Source organism: Populus alba, chromosome 7, assembly GCF_005239225.2.
Source record: "Populus alba chromosome 7, ASM523922v2, whole genome shotgun sequence".
NCBI classification, from domain to species: domain Eukaryota; kingdom Viridiplantae; phylum Streptophyta; class Magnoliopsida; order Malpighiales; family Salicaceae; genus Populus; species Populus alba.
In genome coordinates, this window is record NC_133290.1 from 14,176,548 (window position 1) to 14,200,331 (window position 23,784).

The 23,784-nt window shown below is 38.1% G+C and overlaps 2 protein-coding genes across 2 annotated transcripts; one reads left to right on the forward strand and one right to left on the reverse strand.

The window, feature by feature from the left end:
• Window positions 1-290: 290 nt before the first annotated feature.
• Window positions 291-5,350, reverse strand: LOC118040089 (uncharacterized). The gene is made up of 6 exons (XM_035046952.2): window positions 5,007-5,350; window positions 3,917-4,847; window positions 3,619-3,818; window positions 1,708-1,744; window positions 1,345-1,412; window positions 291-1,033 (listed from the first exon to the last, which is right to left on the reverse strand). The coding sequence occupies exons 1-6, from the start codon at window positions 5,099-5,101 to the stop codon at window positions 547-549; spliced, it is 1,818 nt and encodes a 605-aa protein (XP_034902843.1). The 5' UTR covers window positions 5,102-5,350; the 3' UTR covers window positions 291-546.
• Window positions 5,351-7,670: 2,320 nt separating this feature from the next.
• Window positions 7,671-20,512, forward strand: LOC118040078 (histone-lysine N-methyltransferase ATXR3-like). The gene is given in 32 exon segments (XM_073410295.1): window positions 7,671-7,888; window positions 8,047-10,224; window positions 10,226-10,607; window positions 10,610-10,794; window positions 10,796-10,823; window positions 10,959-11,015; window positions 11,194-12,375; window positions 13,258-13,625; window positions 13,709-13,714; window positions 13,716-13,772; window positions 13,774-13,855; window positions 13,858-13,958; window positions 13,960-14,214; window positions 14,289-14,389; window positions 14,863-15,487; window positions 15,489-15,614; window positions 15,616-15,670; window positions 15,673-15,761; window positions 15,764-15,811; window positions 15,813-15,836; window positions 15,838-15,888; window positions 16,024-16,095; window positions 16,636-16,746; window positions 16,841-16,941; window positions 17,528-17,627; window positions 17,724-17,819; window positions 17,933-18,226; window positions 18,324-18,377; window positions 18,844-19,091; window positions 19,185-19,293; window positions 19,421-19,723; window positions 20,042-20,512. Coding segments are annotated over 31 exon segments (7,548 nt in total). The 5' UTR covers window positions 7,671-7,888; window positions 8,047-8,163; the 3' UTR covers window positions 20,219-20,512.
• The last annotated feature ends 3,272 nt before the right edge of the window (window positions 20,513-23,784 follow it).

Sequence of the window (23,784 nt, forward strand, 5' to 3'; positions counted from 1 at the left end):
AACCAAACTCTAGCGCAGCATAGCATTAAACCGGCCTGATCCGATAAATAACATGAAAAACTCAGGCTTTGAGCTTGACCCAGACTACGTATTTTTCCTTTTCACCTGTAACCCGAGCCTTTTTTCGAGTGAGTTTTCGTTGAAAAAAAAGTGCACAATTCAAACCCAGTATGTGGTTAAGCAATCTCAGGATCAGATTCACCCATTTTTCCCTCTTGATATCCAGAAAATGTTTGAAGGTCTTGGATGTTTGGTTACACAAGGGAGAAAAGGGAAAAGGAAGCAGTGAATTAAAAATAAATTAAAGAGAAAACTAAAAATTGGTTGCAATTTAATCATATGCTATATAGGCAGCATTAATATTGTCACTCAACAATTGATAATATTACAGGGGCGTTGTGCTCCTGGTATATAGTCTGTTAAACTCTCACTTGAATGCCCTTCAAATGAAAACGATGCCTGATGCCAAGAAACCACGACCAGGCGACTGATCAGTGCGCCTCAATTGTTTAGAACCAACCCAAAAACCAAAATCAAATCTGTCATTCAGTAACCATTTATCCAATGTCGTGTGGTTGGCTCTGTGGTTGGTGCTGGGTGATGCTCACGGGTGTCTGTCAGTCGTGAAAAGGGCTGATCATTACCTGCAGGCGCGCCTCTTTGAGAAGAAGGTATATTCTGACTCTTTGGATCAGAGGCTGACTTTGAGAAAGCCTGAGCTAGCTCCAAGGCAGATGATACTTTACCAGGGCGGTTTCCTGCGGCGTCAGATGAAGTTTTTGGTTCTTCATTAGGTTTGCGCCAGGTTTCAGGTTCAGGTCGCTGGTCCTTGGCATCCTTGCTGCTTTTCCATTTATCATTCCTCCAGTTCTTCCTTTCCAAATCAGTTTTCTCATGGTCCATCTGTTGATCTTTCCTCTCAGAATCCCTCCCGTTTCTTCTGCTGGTAGCCCCACGGTTGTCATTTTTCTGACTCTGATGAGCGGTTGGAGCCACATGTTCTGATGTGAGTTCATTCTTGGGAGAATTCACCCTTCATGCACAAGAATTCAATTATCTTTTGCAATTACTTATCTTTAGATCTATTTTCAGTCACGCCTACATATGCAGATATTAATAGACATCACGAGTAAGAGATAATCGATTAAAATGCACAAGGAATGGTGCAATTACATGGAATGAAAGACATAACGGGGAGAACTAGACATGAAATCAGTTCATGAAACTCAATTAATGACACCAGATAATCAATAATTGGAAGTAGAAATGCATCCAATATAAAAGAAAAGCAGGTTTGACCAAGCAAAATTGCAATGTCTCTGAAATTGTGGAGAGAATGACTACCTGTTGGGCGAATGATTAATGTCAAGGTTATTAATTGCTATGTCATCTACACCTCGTTCCTTGAGAACCTGAGAGAAATATGCAAGGTTATTCGTGAACTTAATACAAATTACTGAACAACACCATCTAAAAGGGTAAAATACATGGGGCCAATTTAGAGAACCAAGCTGATAATGAAGATGAATAAAAATCTAAAAGCTCATGTTAAAAAGATAAATGAAAATAATGGGAGAGGGGGAGCATCAGTGTGGATATGAAAAACATAAAAATTGAAAAAGAATGGTATAAATGCATAAAAAAATTCATGAAAAACAAATATTCATAACCATGGAATAATCACATGATAAATAACAGAACACGTACCAATTCCCGTGGACGAGCACCGCCAAACAATGAACTCCTGCATCAGTCAAAGAAGACATCAGATGTATAATGATACTTGGCAGATAACTACCCATCACCTACCCAGCAAAAGGGCAGAGTTGGTGTATATTGCAATATGCGAAAGAAACATGGCAGAAAGTGCCTGAAACAAGACGCTGAAGTGTACTTAGCAGTGTACAAACCCTAAAACAGTACGTACAGCTAACACAAAAGGCTGATTTGATGATGAAAGTCAAATTACTGATCAAACGTAAGGCTGGCATCTCAGACCAGAACAGCTAGCACAGTCACAGAAATACAAGGCAACAGGCCTCTGTTTGCAGAAAGCATGGTTTAGTTATCTTTTCAATACAACTGAGGCAGCTATATAGATCCATGGGCGTCAAGAGGAAAAACACTTGCGAGCTGCCTGCAGCTTTTGGGAGATTGTAGTCAACTAACAAACGATCCACCAACCTGCCAATTCCAACCAATCTTCCAATCCCCTCACTTTAGTATGAAAATAACTTTTCCCGAAGTAAAAATAAAATAAAATGAAGCTACATAATAGATCTCTTTGTCTCTCAGAAAATAAAGCATGCTGCATGTATTATCCCACCACACTAGGGGAGGCGTGACATATTTGGAGTGGTAAAACATAAACATAAATTACTGTTTCTGTCAGGATAGGGGTAAAAACAGTCCATATTAAGCACAATGCCAATCACAGCCATGCACCACTTCCTCCCTATGGCAGTGAGGACCAGGGCCACCGTGCTCCAAAAAGTACCAAATACCTCTTTGGTTCAATACCGACAGACCCTCTCTCTACATTAATCAAACAACCTTTATCCCCTTCTTTGCCTTGCCCATTCTTGGAAAAAATCCTAGCTCTGCCACCGCTTCCTCAGGAACTTATAACTAGGTTAGCAATAACAGTTGATCATTGAACAGAATCAACAGACTGAAAGCAGACACAACAATAACAAGCAAAGTTGACCACAGTTAAGGATGGCACTCCATTCAGGCAAGCTGGATAAAGAGCGGCTAAGACCATAGCATAGGCTATTAGAGTTAGGGAGGATAAAAATTCAGACAATCCACTCATGTTTTAACAAAGTATAAAAAAAATAGAAAATTGTTAAGTCTAGCAACTACTAAAAGTGAATGAAGTTTTAGAGCCACATTTATCTTTTTGACGTTTGACTACAGATCAATAGCAGGTATCTCACCTGTTAATTCTACAAGGATAACTTAATTTCACATACAAAAAGGAGGAATTAATCAGGCATCAACCAAAATTAGGCCACATCTTTAAAACAAATGTATTCACAAAGGTAGACCAGCTGCTAAAACTCGTATAGGTGATCAATTTGGACATCAACTTCTGAGCAACGAGAAGAATATATATCAGCCATGAAAAGAAAAAGATAAGCAAAACAAGTTGAACAAATCATTGTCAACAAACTTCCAAGACATTTACTTATTAGACTAGCTATTTGACACAACAAGGGATGCATGTGTACTGTGGAGACTGGAGCATGAAAATAATTTGTCACGGGAACAGACCAGGAAAAAATAAAGAAAAATACATGTATTAATTAGTACTATATGCTCAAAAAACTCATTTCAGTCTAAATTCATTCCAAGTTCTCATCTTGAACTAAGCAAAGGACCAACACCCAGGCGCTAATCCTCAGCTAGGTGCAGTTACTTAGAAAAAGTCAGAAACTTGCATGGATATTCGTTTGTTTTGAGAAAATACATTTTCCTTCAAACCAAGCATCATGCTATTTTCAGTAACGACTTTGTACTCGACAAAAGAATAAGAAAATTCCAAGGTAAAATATATCAAGAAATAAGAAACATGCATCTACATCTGATTAAAAAGAAAAAACAAATCCCACAAACCTTTCTCTTTCAAGGCTTCCATCAGATTGTTCAACAGGTTGTGAGCGAGGCTTCAAATTCAATTTGGGACGTTCAAGTGGTCTCTCAGCTGGCTGACTACCACTCTTGGTATCCGCCAACCCTGGCTTTGAAGGATTTCCATTTCCATACAATTCATGGGCAATTTCAATCTTCCCAGATACTACAGGTTGCTGGTACCCCTATATTAACAAATACAAAAAATAGAGAGACCATCATAATCAACAAACAATCAACTTGAAGAAAGCATTAAAATATCTCCTGAAAAACAATGCTATACCTGTCTGTAGTCATTTTCTGGTCTCTCTAATGCTTTAGTTCTTGCAATAACATTCAGCTTAGGTCGTTCTGATACTTCTGGGGGCATTGCTGGTCGAGTTTGCGAGCTGACAATACCTCCACTATGAAACTCTTCCAAGTGCATTTGAGGTTGATCCCTCCTATGATTCGGCAATGTCCTCCCCCCACCCTGATTCCTATCTCCTGTGACCCTGTCACTTTCAGCTTGACCTCCCCTTGAATTATCATAATCACCCCTCTCCCTACCCCCATCCACACTATGACTTGCATTACTCTCCTGTGAATAAATCAAATGTGGTAAAAGTTCACCAGGACTCTTTGACTGCCACAATCCTGAAGATACCTTTTCAAGCGCACTTGCTTGAGCAAACTTTGACACCGGATTCGATGCCGGCGACACAGATGAACCCCTCGAGGCATTAACACCCATCACATCCCTCCTCATCCCCCAGGCATTCGGAGGATTATTATTCACACCCTGAACATTACCACCACTTGTTATCGCTGAATTACTCCCCCAACCACCCGAATTCTGCGAACTAACTACAACCGAAACCCCTCCCGGTCTCAACGGAGACAAACTCGCTCCCAAACTCATAGACTGTGGTACCGGACTTGTCACTGGTCTATCCGGCACCCTAACAGACGAACTAGAAACATACTCCGGCTTCAACTCTTGAGGAACCAAAGCCGAAGCACGAACATTTTCATCACTAATAGTACGACGAGGAGCAGATGAACCATCCAACGGCTTACGCTCATCCTCATCAAAGTTTCTACCTATAGGCGCCGGGTGAGATAAAAACGAAGCTTTCTCATCAAAACCACGAGCAGCCCCTGACGACTTCGGCCGCATCAAATTATTTCCCCAATTTGCCGACGCATTTCGGTCCGAACCAGGCTTCATCATACTGACGAACCAAACAAACAAACAAATCTAATAAGCTTAAGAATTTACGATCTAAAATTTGAAAATTAATTAAGTGAAGTACAAATAATTTAGATCAAAATCACAGACAAGCAAGTAAAAAAAGAAAAGAAAAAAAGAAATGAAGAGAGCGAGAGATTACACGCCGGGAGCTGAAGGTAGAGGGAGATCAGAAGGAATAGAGCCGCCATGAAAGTCCTTCAACGACATGGTCGACGCCGTTTTCTTCTTCGACATCTCTCACACTCGATCGATCGATCGATCAATCAATCAAAGCTTTAATTAATTCCTCTGTCGATCCAAGTGATTATTTTTTACAGAAAGAGGAACGGGGAGGGGAAGGAACGGCGTCGTAAAAGGTGAGAGGACAAAAGTTTTAGCGGTGCGATGAGATCGGTGGCTGGCTGTGGGAGATCTACTATTATCCCTTTTGAGTTTTTTGCACGCTTGGTAAGTGAATTAATCTCTCGCCATCATTAACAAGATTTTGAAAGTAATTTATTCAACTTTAGACGTTAATAGCCTATTTAAAACTCGACTATAAATTATTATTTTATATATATATATATATATATACATGTAAACACTAATTTGAAAATTGTAACCGTACTCTCTCACACATGCACGTAAAGTTGCGTCCACTATTAGCTATTTTTTTTTAACCGATGGGTTAATCATGTCCCTACAATATCCACTGGGTCCGCCATGTTTTATCAAATCAAGCTTTAAATCCTAAATTTTTCTAATCAACCATCAAATCCAGGCCTCCGCTAATAAACATGTTTTTTTATAAAATTATTTTAATATATTTTTAATTAAAAATTACTTTTAAAATTTCTCAAACCACCTAGATGTTATTTTTAAAAATTATATTTAATTTTTTATATATTTTTAGATTGTTTTAATGTGTTAATATTAAAAATAATTTTTTAAATAAAAAATATTATTTTAATATATTTACAAGTAAAAAATATTTTTTTTAAAAAATATTTATTATGTTCCTAGATGTGCCATGCAATTCAGTCATTTTTGTTTAAAATTATTTTTTTAATGTTTTTTTTATTATTTAAATATATTAATATTAAATTTGATATTAAAAAAATAAAAAAAATATTATTTTAATATATATTTTTTTTAAAAACAAGTATGCTGAAAAGAAAAAACTCATTTCATATTTTTACAACCATGGAAAAGGATTAGCCCATAAAATTACGAAGAATACGAGCAAGTAAATACAACCAGAGAAAAAAGGTCAGCCATCCTTTTCCTATCTCGAAGTCCACAACTCACATGGATCATCATCATTCTTTGGCAATTCTCCTCGGCTTTTCTTCCTTTGGGCCACAGTTCAGAGTTAGAGTTCGGAAAAGCGATTTTTTTAAAGTTTTTTTTTTGGTTAACTTTTTTAAATTATTTTAATGTATAAATATCAAAAATAATTTATAAAAAATAAAAAAAATTATTTTAATATATTTTTAAATAAAATATACTTCAACGCTAAAGAAACTCAGGAAGCACATATTCCTCCTCCATCCAAACATGAAACACAGGCCTTATTCGTGTGAGAAAATAAATAAATAAATAAAATTTATTTTTTAAAATAATTTTTATTTAAAAATATATTAAAATAATATATATTTTTTATTTTTTTAAATTTTATTTTTTAATATTAATACATCAAAATAATTTTAAAAATAAAAAATTAAATAAAAAAAATTCAATTTATTTTTGCAAACACGTCCAACCATATTATAAATAATAGAATAATTTAGATAGCATTTAATTATTATTTTAAAGCAAAAATAACTATGACGGGATTATTTTGATTTCTACATAACCCCATTGGACAAAAAGATCTTGTACCTTCCAAGATCAGTATAAGGTTTTGTCATGGGCTAGGAGTACATGAGAGCCCAGCCGAATCCACTTTAAGCCCTGAACCCTCTGTCAAATTCCAAAACTTTGGGTAAAGTTATTGTATTTTAATCACAACAACTTGCAAAATGGAAATCCCTCCCTTCCACCTCTCTTGAAAGATTTCTCTTACACGTTGAGCGCCAAAACCTGTATTTTACCAAACTCTCCCTGCTCTGTCAAATTGACAAAAAAAGCCCTCATTTTATTTCTTTTATTTTATTTTACATTCTCTTTTCTTATATATATATATATATAATTATTAAACATAGATATAAAATTCAAATTACCTAGATTAATTAATTTTTTTAAATCAAAACCTTATTATTATTTTAATTTTTTTATAAATCAAATTAAATCTTGATTAGATCACGAGTTGACTTATAGTTAATCAAACTAATTTTATGTTTGATTTTTTTTACACCTTGTACAGAAGACAAATTAGTAACATTTCGCATAGACTTACAAATGAAACAATGTTTCTTTTTTTCTTTCATATAAATACCATTCTTTTTACTTATTTTTTATATATAATTACACATTAATTAAGATTTGTTGAATTTAATTTATTTAAATCAAATCGAGAAAAATTAATCAATTAACCTAAAACCTATTTACAAAAGCTACAACTTTTATTATGCCGATATGATACTTGCCTTCCGGCGATCCAAGCAATGAAAGGGAAAGCCAAAAGGAGAAAAAGAAGGCGAGGAGTGAGTTGCAAATGCCAGGAAACCCTAGATGGTACCGAGTTAGAGCAAGTCAAGGACTCAAAAAGCCGAGTCAAAGACATCGGCACTACGACGGGTCATGTTTCGTTCGTATAAATACAGGATCCGCAAGGACATATTTGTCATTTCAAATTCAAGTCATCTCCTCAATACCCAGCCTGATAATCATAAAAAAAAAAAAAAAAAACACACGAAAGCTTCGTTTTTCAGACCAAAAACACCAGCCAGCGAGCCAGAGAGAACGAAAAAAGATTTTATTTCTCTTCAAGGACTTCTTCTTCTTCTTCTTATTAATTTCTCTCTTTTCTCCTCCATTTTCGATCTGCAAAATCAACGACAATCTTCGATCTGTCCTTTTCCGTTCCTGAATTTTCTCCCGGTAAGTCTCTCCTTATTCTCTCCGTTATCTCCCCGTTATTTACAAACACTAGGTTTTTGTAGAGGGTACTGATTCTAGTTACTTTTTGTTCATTTGATTTAATTTAACCCTACATTGATGAACTAATGGTTTTGTGTTCGTGGATTTGTGGAAATTAGGGTTTGGAATTGAAGCGAAGGAGACGAACAAAATTGGCTGAAGTATGAGCATCGATAGCCCTGGGAAAGGGGAGAATTAGGGTTTTCGGGCTTTGAAGATTTCAGGTTTTGAATTCCATGGGTGATGGAGGTGTCGCATGTATGCCTTTGCAGCGCAGTAGTAATAATATCATCATGGAAGAAAGATTTCCTGTTCAAGAAAAGAATACAACGACAACAGTAACAGCAGCAGTTCCATCAGCAACAACAACAGTAACAGCAGCAGTTCCATCAACAACAACAACGAAAGTGGAAAATGTAAACAACAACAGTAACAGCAGTGGTGGTGGTGGTAGTAATAATAATAATAATAATAATAATAATAATGTCAGTAGTGGTGACAAGAAGGATAACGGGAAAAGTAATAGAAGCAACAATGGGGTGACCGGGAAGGTGAAGAAGGTGAAGAGGATAGTTAAGGTGAAAAAGGTGGTGAGGAAAGTAGTGGTGGGGGAGAAGAAAGGAGTGGGATTGGTGAGAGAAGTTAAGAGTGCTTGTGGGAGTGGTAGTAAGGAAGTAGTGGTGTTGGAGAAGAAAGAATCAGGATTGAAGAAGGAAGAAAAGAGCAAGAAAGTGACAGCTGAGAAGAAAGAATCAGGATGGAAGAAGGAAGTGGCAGAGGAGAAGAAAGAATCAGGTTTGAAGATTAGTAGTGGTGGCAAGACAGTTGAAAATGGTGATGGTTTGGGTTCTGGGGATGCTAAGTTGCAGAGTGGGAGTAATAATATTAAAGAGGAAGTTGAAGAGGGGGAATTAGGGACATTGAAGTGGCCGCCTAAAGGGGAAATTGAGAATGGCGAATTTGTTCCTATACCAGAGAAGCCAAGGAGAAGTGAGATTGAGAGAGGAGAGATTGGTAGTGAGAAATGGAAGAAAGGGGATATAGAGAAAGGGGAGATTGTTTCGGGTAATAAATGGCAGAGAGGGGAAGTTGTTCGAGATGAAATCGAGAAAGGTGAGTTCATTCCGGACAGGTGGAATGGTAAAGATGAGTATGGCTACATTAGGTCTCGTGGCAGGTATGACATGAGTAGGGAGCGGACGCCACCTTCCGGGAAGTATTCTTGTGAGGATTTTAACCGAAGGAAAGAGTTGACTAGAAGTGGGGGTAGTCTGCACAGTAAAAGTTCTATGAGGTGGGAGAGTGGCCAGGAAAGGAGTACGAGGATCAGCTCAAAGATTGTTGATGAAGAAGGTTCGTATAAGAGTGAGTACAGCAATGGTAAGAACCCTGGAAGGGAGTATTCTTCTGGTAACAGATTGAAACGTCATTGTACCGATTCTGATAGCACCGAGCGCAAACATTATGGGGATTACTCTAGTTCTAAAAGCAGGAGACTTTCTGAGGATGGTTCCCGCTATGCTTACTCAGAGCACTATTCACGTCACTCTGTGGAGAGGTTCTATAAAAACTCTTCTTCCTCCAGAGTATCTTTATCAGACAAGTACTCATCCAGGCATCACGAGTCCACTTTGCCCTCTAAGGTTGTTTATGACAGGCATGTTCATTCCGACTGGTCCCCACATGAGAGGCCCCGATACAATGATCACAGGGACCGAAGTCCAATCCGTCATGAGAAATCTCCCTATGGCCGAGAAAGGACACCATATGGACTGGAGAGATCTCCATATGGGCGAGAAAGATCACCATATGGACGTGAGAGGTCACCATATGGACGTGAGAGGTCACCATGTTGGCGAGACAGATCCCCATATGGACATGATAGATCCCCCTATGGACGTGAGAAATCCCCATACGGACGAGAGAGATCCCCATATGGACTTGAGAAATCACCTTATGACCGAAGCCGCCATTACGAGCATAGAAAAAGGAGTCCTTCTTATGTGGAAAGGTCCCCACAGGATCGAGCCCGGCACCATGACCGCAGCGATCGAACACCAAATTGCTTGGAGCGATCCCCACATGATCGGGCTAAGCCCAATAATTATAGAGAAGCAAGTCGAAAGGGGGGAGCCACTGAGAAGCGGAACTCTCAGTATGGTAATAAACAGCAGGAGGATAAGATCAGCCAAAAGGATCCTGATGCAAGGGACACAGAACCCCCAGCTAAGGAATCTCAAGATAAAAGTAGCGTGCTTAATCTTGATGGTTTGGATGAAAAGAATGCCAGCAGTGAAAACTCGCATAGAAGAGAAGTCCGAGAGCCCAAGGATAAATATTAAAGAACCTCCTCAAGTTGATGGACCTCCTCCTGAAGAACTGCAATCTATGGAGGAAGATATGGATATATGTGATACGCCACCACATGTCCCTGCTGTGGCTGATACATCAACTGGTAAATGGTTTTACCTAGATCATTTTGGTGTGGAATGTGGCCCTTCAAAGTTATGCGAGCTTAAGGCGCTTGTTGATGAAGGAAGTCTTAATGTCTGATCACTTATCAAGCACTTGCATAGTGATAGGTGGTTGACAATCGAAAATGCACTTTCACCATTTGTGCCAGTGAATTTCCCATCTGTTGTGCCAGATGCTATAACTCAACTAGTAAGCCCTCCAGAGGCTCTGGTAATCTTTTGGCAGATACTGGAGATATCGGGCAATCTGGTGCTCAGATTGGCGAGGGAGTGTCGGGGAATTTTCTGAAACCACCACCCTGCCCTGATCACAGTGAAATTGCTTCTGAGTCTTTAGAAGATCTACAGATTGACGAAAGAGTTGGAGCTCTACTGGAGGGTTTTTCTGTTGTTTCCTGGCAGTGAGCTAGAGACTGTTGGAGGTATTTTTAAAATTTTCTTTCTTTTACTTTTCATTTTATAGCATTAAATAATTTTCTGGTTATTTAATGCTAATGTTTATTTTTTGTCTGTTTGGATATTTCTTACATTCTTTCTTCTTCTTTATCATCCTGCAGAAGCTCTGCAAATGACATTTGAACATGTGCAATGGGAGGGATGTATAAAAGCAGAAGGTATATAAATGAATGCCAATATCAATCCTGTAATTAATTTATTTTCTCGTTTTCTTGGGTCATCTCCACCTCAAGTGTCGCACATCTTCAGACAGTCTCTCCCCAATATTCACAAAACAAGTCAGTTGCCATGACAGATCATCCAGAAATACTGACCAGTGTCTTCTTGAATGAACAGGTTTTACCTGGCAGCGAGCTACCGCTTCTGAACAACAGGATGAAAACAGTGATGAATTACAAAGACATTCTGATGTGAAAACAAACGTAGCTGTGGAAGCATGGCCAGCTACTCTTGCTGACAAGGATGATGGCTTTGCCTCATCTGTTGATTCCACTGACTGGTTTTCTGGCCGATGGTCTTGCAAGGGTGGGGACTGGAAGAGGAATGAGGAGTCTGTCCAGGACAGATGTACTCGAAGGAAACTTGTTCTCAATGATGGATTCCCAGTGTGCCACATGCCAAAGTCTGGGTGTGAGGACCCACGGTGGCACATAAAAGATGATTTGTATAATCCTTCTCAAAGCAGGAAGCTTGACCTCCCTCCTTGGGCTTTCTCTAGCTCAGATGATAGAAATGATACTGGTGGTGTCAGTAGATCAACCCTCAATAAACCTCCAATAACGAGGGGAGTGAAAGGAACCGTGCTACCAGTGGTCAGGATAAATGCATGTGTGGTTCAGGACCATGTTTCTGAGACCCGCACTAAAGTTCGAGGGAAGGACAGATATCATTCAAGATCTGCTCGAACTCATTCTGCAACTAATGATGTGAAGAGTTCATCAGTGGAGTGCGATTCACAATCCAGAGTTGTCAATGATCAAGACTCACATGGATGTTGGAAGTCAACTGCATCACTTAACACTCCCAAAGACCGTCTTTGTACAGCAGATGACTTACAATTGAATTTGGGTGACTGGTATTACTTAGACGGTTCTGGCCATGAACGAGGTCCATTATCATTTTCAGAGCTTCAGAACTTGGCGGATAAAGGTACCATCCAAAAGTATAGCAGCATTTTCAGGAAATTTGATAGAGTGTGGGTTCCGGTTGCATCAGCCACAGAGACTTCTGAAGCCGCTGTCAGAACTCAACAGTCAAATGTTGAGCTGTCTGTTGGTTCTTCAGGAACGCTTTTGAAGTCCCAGACTGTTGCTAATATTGAGAGTAACAAAGATTCTAGTTCATTTCACAGCCTTCATCCACAGTTCATCGGTTTTACCCGGGGGAAGCTACATGAATTGGTAATGAAATCGTACAAGAACCGGGAGTTTGCTGTAGCCATAAATGAGGCCTTGGATCCATGGATTGTTGCAAAACAGCCTCAGAAAGAGCTCGATAAACATATGTACCTCAAATCAGGTATGGATGAGTTGATCATCCAGGTTTCCTTTTGTATCTACAACTGAGTAATATTAATTGCATGATCAAGTATTAGATGATCTTCTTGCTGCTCTCACTTTGCATGCACACGTGCCCTGCTGAGAGATGAAGCATTAACAGTTCTCCTCCTGCTTCCTTCACATTTCTCATCTTTTGTCTGCATCATAACTTCCATAACATTGGCTCAAGTTTCCATGTCCCATGCCTTTGTTTTGTCACAAATGATTGATCTTTGCTGCGTTGCTGGAAATGTTTAGATGGTATTTATTTATGTGTTCTCCTTAAGGTTCTCCGCAGATGGTACTGTCTGAAACTTTTGGTTTGGGCCATAATTTTCTTTGCCGTGTTTTCTTGTGGTTGATCAACATCCCTATTTTCCCACTGAAATACTTGTATTTGATTGTTTGTCGTTATAGGTGTGAAACTAGCACTCACTTTTCCTCCATTACCTTGTTTTTTCTTTACATATGCTTTAGGTTTGTTTTCTTGTGTCCACTATTGTCATCTCTTTCAAATTCTGCCTCTCGTTCTTCAGGCTTTGGCAATTTTTGCTTCCTTCCTTTTCATTTGTTTCTTTCTGCATGTTTTTCTTCAACTTTTGCTCTTTGCTGTGCTTTTTTCTGGATCATATGTTGTCGATATATTACAAGGTCGATCAAACACATATTGCAAAAAGCTATTGTTATGGTTGTGCTAAATGAATTTTGTCTGTTACATCTGTGGCAATCATATATCTTTGTTCATTGCATTGACCTGTGCTCTATTTAGCTCCAGTTTCTGAACATATGTTTGCATATGTTTTCTATAACTTCCATGTTGTACGCAATCTGAGGCGCTTTTTCTGGGGCTGGTGAGTTGCAGAAATAGATGTACGTGTTGGAAAAAGAGCCTGGATGCAGCCTGACCAAATTGTTAAGCATAATGAAATGGAGGAAGACACGGTGCACAAGGTTGAAAGCACTTTTGAGCAACTATGTGGAGATACCAATTTCCACAGAGAAGAGAGCATGTGTTCAGAAATTGAGGCAGGAAGCTGGGGTTTATTGGATGGTCATATGCTGGCACGAATCTTTCATTTTCTGAGATCTGACTTGAAATCCCTAGTCTTTGCTTCCTTGACTTGTAAACAGTGGAGAGCTGCTGTTAGTTTTTACAAGGGCATATCAATACAGGTTGATCTTTTCATCTGTGGGTCGCACTGTACTGACCTGATGGTGAGGAGTATCATGGTAAGTTTTATATATGTTTGGCTTTTACAGGCTATAGTCAAGTCTTTACCTTTCTGGGGGTAATATGATTTACATGTTTGCAGAATGGTTTATAACAAAGAAAAGATTAATGCAATGGTGCTGACGGGTTGTACAAATGTCACTTCTTGGCATGCTTGAAGAAATTCTTCGCTCTTTCCCATGTTTATCTTCTATAGATATTAGAGGCTGCACCCAGTTCATGGAGTTGGCCCATCAATTCCACGTGTTAGTTGGCTCAAGAGCCGCACAAGGATCCTTGAGGAGTCAAATTCTAAACTAAGGAGTCTTAAACAAATCAGCGGGAGAGATGATTTTTGGGGAGCTGAAGGAGTATTTTGATAGTGTGAATAAGAGAGACTCAGCAAATCAATTATTTCGTCGAAGTTTGTACAAACGCTCAAAAGTGTTTGATGCTAGAAAGTCATCATCCATTCTATCCAGGGATGCTCGTATGAGGCGATGGGCAGTCAAGAAATCTGAAAATAGCTATACAAGGATGGAGGGGTTTCTTGCTGCAGGTTTAAAGGACATAATGAAGGAGAATATCTTCGATTTTTTTGTGCCTAAGGTACCAATACTTGGTTTGTACTGATATGAGTTGTGCTGGCCTGAGTTCTTATTCCTTTTTTGTATATTAATCAGGTGGCAGAAATTGAGGATAGGATGAAGAATGGCTATTATGTTGGGCATGGATTGAGGTCGGTCAAGGAGGATATTAGTCGAATGTGCAGGGATGCAATTAAGTAAGTTTATCTTTAATTGCTATTTTATACTCGTTTGTATATCTAGGCATGTCTGTATCTGCATTTGTTTGGTGCTGTGGTCTGGAAACATTGTATAACCCAAGATTGCTTAAACAGCAAAACCATTCTCCCTTCCTTTTAATGAATCAAAAGCTTACGAATTTCTGTTTCAATTGTTACTGGAAACAATTGCTGATGTGATGCTGATGGCCTACATTTAGTACAAGGATCTCCTTCAGCTTTGCCGCTGTATTTTATATACTTGTATTTTGCTCTTTCCATGCTGGAATATTTGCAATGCAGATTTCTACTATTGCACACCAGCATTAAGTTTAATGAAACCACTATGCACACCTCTTTTTCTTTCTTAACAATACTTCACATTGGCGGACCTCAATTTCTTTCTTTATCATAACATTATCATGATTATTTGTGTGATACTATCTGTTATGTATGTACATCCATAATTGCAGAGTAAAGAATCGGGGTGCTGGAGACATGAATCACATCATTACATTGTTTTTCCAACTAGCCTCTCGTTTGGAAGAGAGTTCTAAGTTTTCTTATGAAAGAGATGAGCTCACGAAGTCATGGAAAGATGATTTATCTGCAGCGTTGGATTCTGCTCCAATGAAACATAAGAAGAAAGCTACTGGAAAGAAGTACATGAATAGGAGCAATGGCACTATCCCTGCAAATGGTAGTTTTGATTATGGAGAATATGCATCTGATCAGGAAATTAAGAAGCGTATATCCAAACTCAACAGAAAATCCATGGATTCAGGAAGTGAAACTTCTGATGACCGGTCTTCTGAAGATGGCAGGAGTGGTAGTGATAGTACTGCCTCAGATACAGAAAGTGACTTGGATTTCCGATCAGAAGGCCGAACTGGGGAGTCAAGAGGAGATGGATACTGTATGACAGATGAGGATGAACGTGAATGGGGTGCTCGCATGACAAAAGTGAGTCTGGTTCCTCCTGTTACTAGGAAGTATGAAGTCATAGACCAATATCTTATTGTAGCAGATGAGGAGGATGTCCAGAGAAAGATGTCTGTATCTTTGCCAGATGACTATGCTGAGAAGCTTGATGCACAGAAAAAATGGCACTGAGGAATTAGATATGGAACTTCCTGAAGTCAAGGATTACAAACCTAGGAAACAGCTTGGAGACGAAGTTATAGAACAAGAAGTTTATGGAATTGATCCCTATACCCACAATCTTTTTACTTGATTCCATGCCTGAAGAAGTGGACTGGCCTTTGTTGCAAAAACATATGTTCATGAAGATGTGCTACTCTGTGCCCTGAATAAGCAAGTCAGGCACTTTACTGGCGCTGGGAACACTCCAATGACATATCCTATTACAGCCTGTTGTTGAAAGAAATTGAACAAGCTGCTATGGAGGATTGTGATATTCGAAAAAATGAAAATCTGTCGGGGTATCTTTGAGAGCCATAGATAGTCGACCTGATGACAAATATGTTGCTTACCGGAAGGTTATAGCACTTGAACTTGATAGTATCCTTGCCCCCAAAACACACACATGCACCAAAAAAAAAACACAAGAAAATTCTTTTTTCTGTATTTTTCTCCCTTTATGGTTATTTTACACCCGTTCTTTTCATCATCAGGGGCTTGGTGTTGTATGCAACAAAGAAGGTGGTTTCGGAGATGATGACTTTGTTGTGGAGTTTTTGGGAGAGGTATGAATTCTGACTAGTTGAAAAAACTGCATTTAAGGAGCACCTGTCATTATTTGATTGCATAGTAAAATAATGTTTTACAGAACTTTTAGAAGCTGTCATGGGTGGTATCCTTTGGGATGATAGGATACGTAACCGCTGATGTGTTGCCAGGACCATCTTCTTTGTACTGGCAGATGAAGTGTGTGATCCTGCAACATAGTTTTGTATGATATCTTTGCGTTAGATATTATTGGTCAGAGGTTTCTTTGGTTTTAACATCTCAAATACATCAGTAGAGCAAAGTAAAAAATAAGGCTGTCTTATGATGCAACTCCTAGTGTAGTTGATAACTTGGCATTCATGTAATTGCTTCTAATTATCCATTGATAACATTGGGAAGTGCATGTGTCTGAAAGTAATAACTATGCATTGGTTTGCTTTCATAATATTTCTGCGTTTGATGCTTGGGGGCTGTTCTTTAGAATAAATCTTTGGTGTTACATGGTGGTAAAGCTTTAACCTTTTTCTTTTTCTTCACTTTAAACTTAATTTTTGTAGGTATATCCTGCATGGAAATGGTTTGAGAAGCAAGATGGGATTCGATTATTACAGAAAGACAGTAAAGAACCAGCTCCAGAATTTTACAACATTTATCTTGAGAGGCCAAAGGTGTTGTGTTACTTGAACTTCTGTAAATGGGTTTGTCATATCTTGTCTCCTCTTGCTTTATTGAATTTCCTGATATTTTGTTGCTATTCTGCAGGGTGATGCTGATGGTTATGATTTGGTTGTTGTTGATGCCATGCATAAGGCGAACTACGCAAGTCGCATCTGTCACTCATGCAAACCTAATTGTGAAGCAAAGTGAGTATTGCTCCCCTTTTATTCGCTGTTTCTGATTAATGTGCAGAGGGATAAAGCATTATTCTGGAAAGCTTTGCTAGTTATAGAATATCAAGTAAATGGTGGTTCAGTGACATTAATTTACATCCATGCATTTCTTTTTGCTCTCTTGTTGTTATATATGAATATTACAATCTTAGGAAGGTAGATAATCGAATTAGATGTTTAAAGCTAGAAACATCCCATGAATGACAATCCGTGAAAGGCAAAGCTCCAGATCTTAGAATTAGTTTTTGGGTGGATGGTGTTATATGCATGCATGCTGGATGTGTTTTTCTTCGATTGTTTTTGTTTTCCATGATGACTTTTGTGGGAATCAAAATGTTTGGAATCTGGAATTGATTATTTCTTTGTTGAGTGAGATAATGCTGCACCATCTGTGTATTTGTTGTTCAATGAAGTATTGTTCTATTGAAGATTGATCTGATTTTGAAGCAGCAGTTATTGAGAGAAAAATGTCATCGTGAGACACTTGTTGTAAAAAGAAAAATGCTGTTCAATATTAACAAAATTTCAGTCATTCAGATTATTATCAATGTGAATGCAGAGTTACTGCTGTAGAGGGTCAGTACCAGATTGGAATCTACACTGTCCGTGAAATCCAACATGGCGAGGAGATAACATTTGATTACAATTCTGTGACAGAGGTGCATATCGTTTACCTGTTGGCCTTTTCACACTGTAGAATATAAATTCCACTTTTTTTATTCTTGTCCAATGGTTGGTGGCTTTTCATTTTGCAGAGTAAAGAAGAATATGAAGCGTCTGTTTGTTTGTGTGGTAGCCAAGTTTGCAGGGGTAGCTACTTAAATTTGACAGGTGAAGGGGCTTTCCAAAAGGTACAGACTAGGATTGAATTCTCTTTTCAGAAAAATATTGAAATATCTTGTCACTGTACTTAAAGTTTTTGTGTTTTTTTATTTAATGTCAACTGAACATTGCTGCTTATCAGGTGTTGAAGGAGTGGCATGGATTACTGGATCGACATTATTTGATGCTCGGGGCTTGTGAATTAAATTCTGTGTCTGAAGAAGATTATCTGGACTTGGGAAGGGCTGGTTTAGGCAGTTGCTTACTTGGTGGGTTGCCAGATTGGGTAGTTGCATATTCTGCTCGTCTGGTCAGATTTATAAATCTGGAAAGAACAAAGCTTCCTGAGGAAATTCTGAGGCATAATTTGGAAGAGAAAAGGAAATATTTTGCAGATACATGTCTTGAGGTCGAGAGAAGTGATGCTGAGGTTCAGGTAAATGCATAGTGTATGTGTGCACGTGAAATGCTCTTATGAAGTCTGCTGTTTGAGTGACTGCTTGTAATTACTCTGGTACTGTTTTTTTGAGCAGGCTGAAGGTGTCTACAACCAGAGGCTTCAAAATTTGGCTGTTACTCTTGACAAGGTCAGTGTTGCCTTGGTAATTATTTGAACTATCAGCTTTTGATACAAAATTTTGATCTCTGATGTTTAGGTCCTAGGACCATTGATTTTATGTCTCAGCCTGAAATGTACTGATGTAGAACCACCAGCAAGATCATCCCTTCGTAATTGCCTTTGTTTTACCTATCATACCTTGTTCCTAACTCATAGAACATGGCTATAGAGTCCGGGCTTTGTGATACAAAATTTCCTCTGATATTTAGACCTTGGGGCTAACAATTACAGGTCTGAGTATGAAATCTAACCTGTAGAAATGATTTAAGAACTGCCTTAATTTTCTATCCATTTATTCCATGTGCCCAACTCATTGAACATGATTATAGTCTGGCTGATGAAGCTCTAGGTTTGAGGTCTGAGTATGTTGATTTTAGATGTCTTCCATCAGTAGGAAGTCGTGAATTCTTAAATCTTCTAAGTTCTATATGCAGGTGAGGTATGTAATGAGGTGCATATTTGGTGACCCAAAGCAAGCTCCACCTCCGCTGGAGAAGCTTACTCCTGAAGAAACTGTTTCCTTCCTCTGGAAAGGAGACGGGTCACTTGTTGATGAACTTCTGCAGTGCATGTCTCCTTATATGGATGAAGACATGCTAAATGACCTCAAGTCCAAGGTTTGTGCGCACGATCCATCAGATTGTGATGACATTCAGAAAGCTCTTCAGAAATCTTTATTGTGGTGAGCAGCAGCAGCTTATATTGCTTCTTTTTTTCCTTAATGTGTTTTCTTGGGGAAAGAAGGGAAAATTCTATTGATTTTTTTATTTTGAAGGTTGAGGGATGAGGTGCGCAGTCTTCCATGTACATACAAGTGCCGGCATGATGCTGCAGCTGACTTAATCCATGTTTATGCTTATACAAAGAGCTTCTTTAGAGTTAGGGTAAGTCTTTGCTGAACCAGTCTCCTCTAACTGGTTATGTCAATTTTCTTTGCCTTGGAACTACTTTTGCTGTCTCCATTGCATGCTCTTTATTCTATCTCCAAGTAACATGGTAAATTTCTTGCAGGAATATGATGCATTTACTTCTCCACCAGTTCACATTAGTCCACTTGACTTAGGCCCTAAATGTGCTGATAAGTTAGGGGGTCTTCCCCACAAGTATCAAAAAACCTATGGGGGGAACTATTGCATGGGGCAGTTGATATTTTGGCATGTCCAGACTAACACCGAGCCTGATTTTACACTTGCTAAAGCGAGTAAGGGCTGCTTGTCATTACCCGAAATTGGTTCCTTTTACGCCAAGGTTCAGAAGCCATCACAGCAGCGCATTTATGGTCCCAAGACCGTGAAAATGATGTTGGAAAGAATGGTAAGTTTCATTGCACTATCATTTACTGCATGCTGTTTGATATCTCTGTACCACAAGATGTTAGCTTTGCCCGCATCCTTGCTTTAACTGAAGCTGCCATGATTTATCCTTAACTCTGGAGATGGTAGGCATGTGTCTTCATGCTTAGGCCTGAGAAGTTTTTCAGGCTGAATCCGAGATACCTATGGTTAAAAAATGACTTCTGTAAACCAAAGTTGTCAACCCTGATCACATTAACCTAGAATCACTTTAGCCAAACTATTTTCGAACCAGATTTGTTAGTGTGTGGTTTCTTATCTGTTGATGTTGTATTTTCAGGAGAAGTACCCTCAGAAACCGTGGCCCAAGGACCAAATATGGTCATTCAAGAACTCTCCAAGAGTTTTTGGCAGCCCAATGCTAGATGCTGTATTGAACAATGCCCCACTAGACAGAGAAATGGTACACTGGCTGAAGCACAGGCCTACAGTATACCAAGCGATATGGGATCGATGAAGTTGCTCTCCCCAGACAGGGTAAGCCGCAGGGGGTGGGGGAATATCATTAATCAGGCATCAAAAGCTTGTTAAGTGTTCTGGAATGGTTTCTTCATTTTAGTTCACAGCTGCCCCTTTTAGTGTGGGAGTTGGTCATCATTCCATAGCATCTCTCTCCCTCTGCTGCTTTCTCCCCATTCTTGTTAAGTGTACAGTCTTTTATTTTGTTTTTGTTTTTCATTTTTTCCTTACTGTAATTTTGTAATTCATTGTTTGGTAGCAAAGAAAAATGAAAATGAAAATTTCCCATCAATTACCTCTCTCTCTCTCTCTCTCTCTCTCTCTCTCTCTCTCTGACCTCCATTTTGTGAAGAGAACAAGATAGCGTAAACAGGTAAAAAGCTCAGGAGTCTTGCCATGCCGCGCTTGCTCCTTTTGCTGTCTGCACACCCCTCTCATCACTCATTCTCCACCGTCTGATCACCCCCCCCCCCCCCACACCCCCACCTAAAAACAAAAACCCCCTTTCCCTTTCCCGACATCTAACTGTTCGAACACCCATATCATCCTTGATTCCGGTGACCTATATTCTTCCTACACGTGTCCCCCCTTAAGAGGACACCCTCCACGGAGAGTAACAGTAACATCTCCTAATTGCTTTGGTTCATGAAGTGGAGACCGATGTTATTGATTCTAGCTTTGTTTTAATGGAGATCCATATATCCCGTTATTTCCATTAATCTCGAGTGGCAGTAGTAATCCAGGCCGTACTACCATGTTTTCTCTTACGGAACTCCAGTTTCCACTGCGCCGATAACTTTCAACTCCGTCGACATGTTAGCCCCGTCCCTTCTCGGTCACCACAACAATCCCTTGACTTCTCTGCCTGCATCAAACTTAACCAATTACTTGAACGAAGATGATAGTTACTATTAACAACCCTCCAGCCTTGACACATCTTGGTTTTGGCAACTGTTGTCGCTCACCTCAACTCAGCCCACCCCACGAGTCAACTAAACCCTAAGGTTGCTGCTCTCCTGTCCCGCAACCAGTCGAGTCAACTCATCCGTATGAATTTCTCTCCTCGGTCCTGGACAAGTTGTCAAGGCTTAAGAATTGAAGAGAGAATTAGAAGAAGAAAAGAAATTGAGGGAGAAGTAAAGGGAAGAAAGAGGGTTGAAACTGCAATTTCAGAATTCTTATTCTTTCATTACCGGCCTCACAAGTTCTTGATACTATGAACTCTAGCCCCCTAACTATCTCAACAGACTTTCTAACTAACAATCAACAAGTCTGACCAACTAACTTTCATCACATACCCTTTTCTTATTTACAGTTATGACAGTTGCCAACCAATACTGCCTCAATCTGTTTTGAGAAACGCACAGGCTCTAGGGTCGGTGATTGAAAACCTCGCGGTTGTTTCCGAGAAACTGAAAAGGTCGGCCCGGATGATGAAACCAAATTAAGCCGTCTGCTTTTGATCATGGTATTGGGTCGTCTTCTTCATCAGCTTCGCTTCTTACGCGACAGAGAATCACTGAGACGGTGAAATGCTTAAGAGAACTGATGCCATGGGTTTCTACAAGGATGTACACGGCCACTATACTTGATGAGGCTTAAGAGTATATCATTATTTTACAAGAACAGGTTAGAGCTTCAGTAGTACAGTCAAGACCTGTCACTACTTTCGATCATCGTAGTCACAATTGTCCGTACTCTAATGATCCTTACAACTTTGTTAATGGTGCTAATGTCGGTGGTGGTGGTGATTTTGCTTTCGGGGAGGCTGCGTCAAGTAAGGAGCAGATAATGGAGATGGTTTTGAAGTCTAATGTGGGTCAAAACTTTTTGGATTTTTTTATTTCAATGGAGGGGTTTTCAAGTTAAATTTATGATTTTAGCGGCGTGTTTGTGTGCGCACGTGCGGAAGGGGTTATCTTATTATCTCTAGGCATTTTGGGCCTAATTATTTATAGGTTTTAGCTTTGTTTACTTTAAGATTTGATATATATATATATATATATATATATATATATATTATAGTTGATAAGATCTATTATATATTTATAACCATGAAAAATTGAGAATTCATTGTGAAACATCTTTTTTTCCTTGCTGAGAATTACCTTTTATATTATTTTAAATTTGCAGAAGAGATACTTAATTTTGAGTTTTGAGGAATAAAAGGATTCTAGCTAGACACCTTTGACTCCTAGGCTTTTTCACATTCCTCACATTTTATTATGACATTACTAAATATGCTTAAATGACCAGGTAAAATATTGTTGCAGTTCAAGTAGCCATTTTTTCCATCTTCATCTTTTTTTATTATTATTTCTCATTGCAGTTTTCTATGCCTAATTTCAAGAGTAATTTGTCAAAATTTATCAAGGAAAAAAATTATAAAGAAGTCAATAAAAAAATATTAAATGAATAGAATATTGTAAATCAAATTATTAAACAATCAAGTTGTTGATAGAATATGATAACTTAATCTTATATTCCGATAACAATACAAAATATACACTACAAGATTTAATAGTTTTACAGACAGAATTTTTTCATCGGTGTAAGACACATATTCTGTCGGTAATTAATTTACCAACAAAAATCACCGATTAAAATGATATGTCGGTGAATCTTTCATCAATAATTTTTTATCCATCGGTAATAAAAAAATATTATTACCGACGGATTTACTGACGTAACAGATGTGTCGGTAATAATATTTTTTTGTTACCAACGGATATACCAACGGAATTTCATTGGTAATTATTTTAAAAATATTTTATAAAAAATTCATTTTTATAAAATTATAAAATTATAAAATAAATAAATTAACATAAATCAACACTCTATAATATATACTCAAAATGCTTGGAAAAAAGAATAAGAAAATCAACTCAAAAAAATTTGCAACAAATAAATAAAATGAAAAAATAAATTCAACTAAAAAAATTCATATGAAAAAAATGAAGTTGCAATTGCTAAAAATTTCAAAATCTTATAAATAAATCAACTAAAAATTGATCTCATATGAAAAAAATAATCTCACAACAACATTTATACAATTATTAAGAACAAAAACAATTAAAAATAAAATAAAAAAACAAATATAGTGAAAAAAAATAATACCTTAATGTAGTTGCAAGTGAAGCTAAGGAGAGAGAGAAAAATTCATAAAGCATATTAATTTTAAAAAAAAAACTAAGAGGATAAAATAAGAAAGAAGAAGAAGACATATCCGAGCATGGAGGAAAAGAGAAGGAGATGAGGAGAGAAAAGAAGAGAAAGAAATAGATATTGATGTTTTTTATATATAGTGAAGAAGAAAAAGAAGAATAAGAAATGAGTTTATCTCTTGTGAAATAAAGGGATTCAGGCTTTTTACTGGGGCGCGTTAGCGACAGATTTATCAACAGATAATTGAATATACTTAATTTAAATTTTTAATTTTGTAAAAAGTTTTCAGAAACCGCCAACAATTACCAATGATTTTTCAATCCGTCGGTGATTCCATCTGTAATATTTAAATAAAAATTTTTAAATTAATTGAATTTTTTCAAAAAACTGCCAAATAAT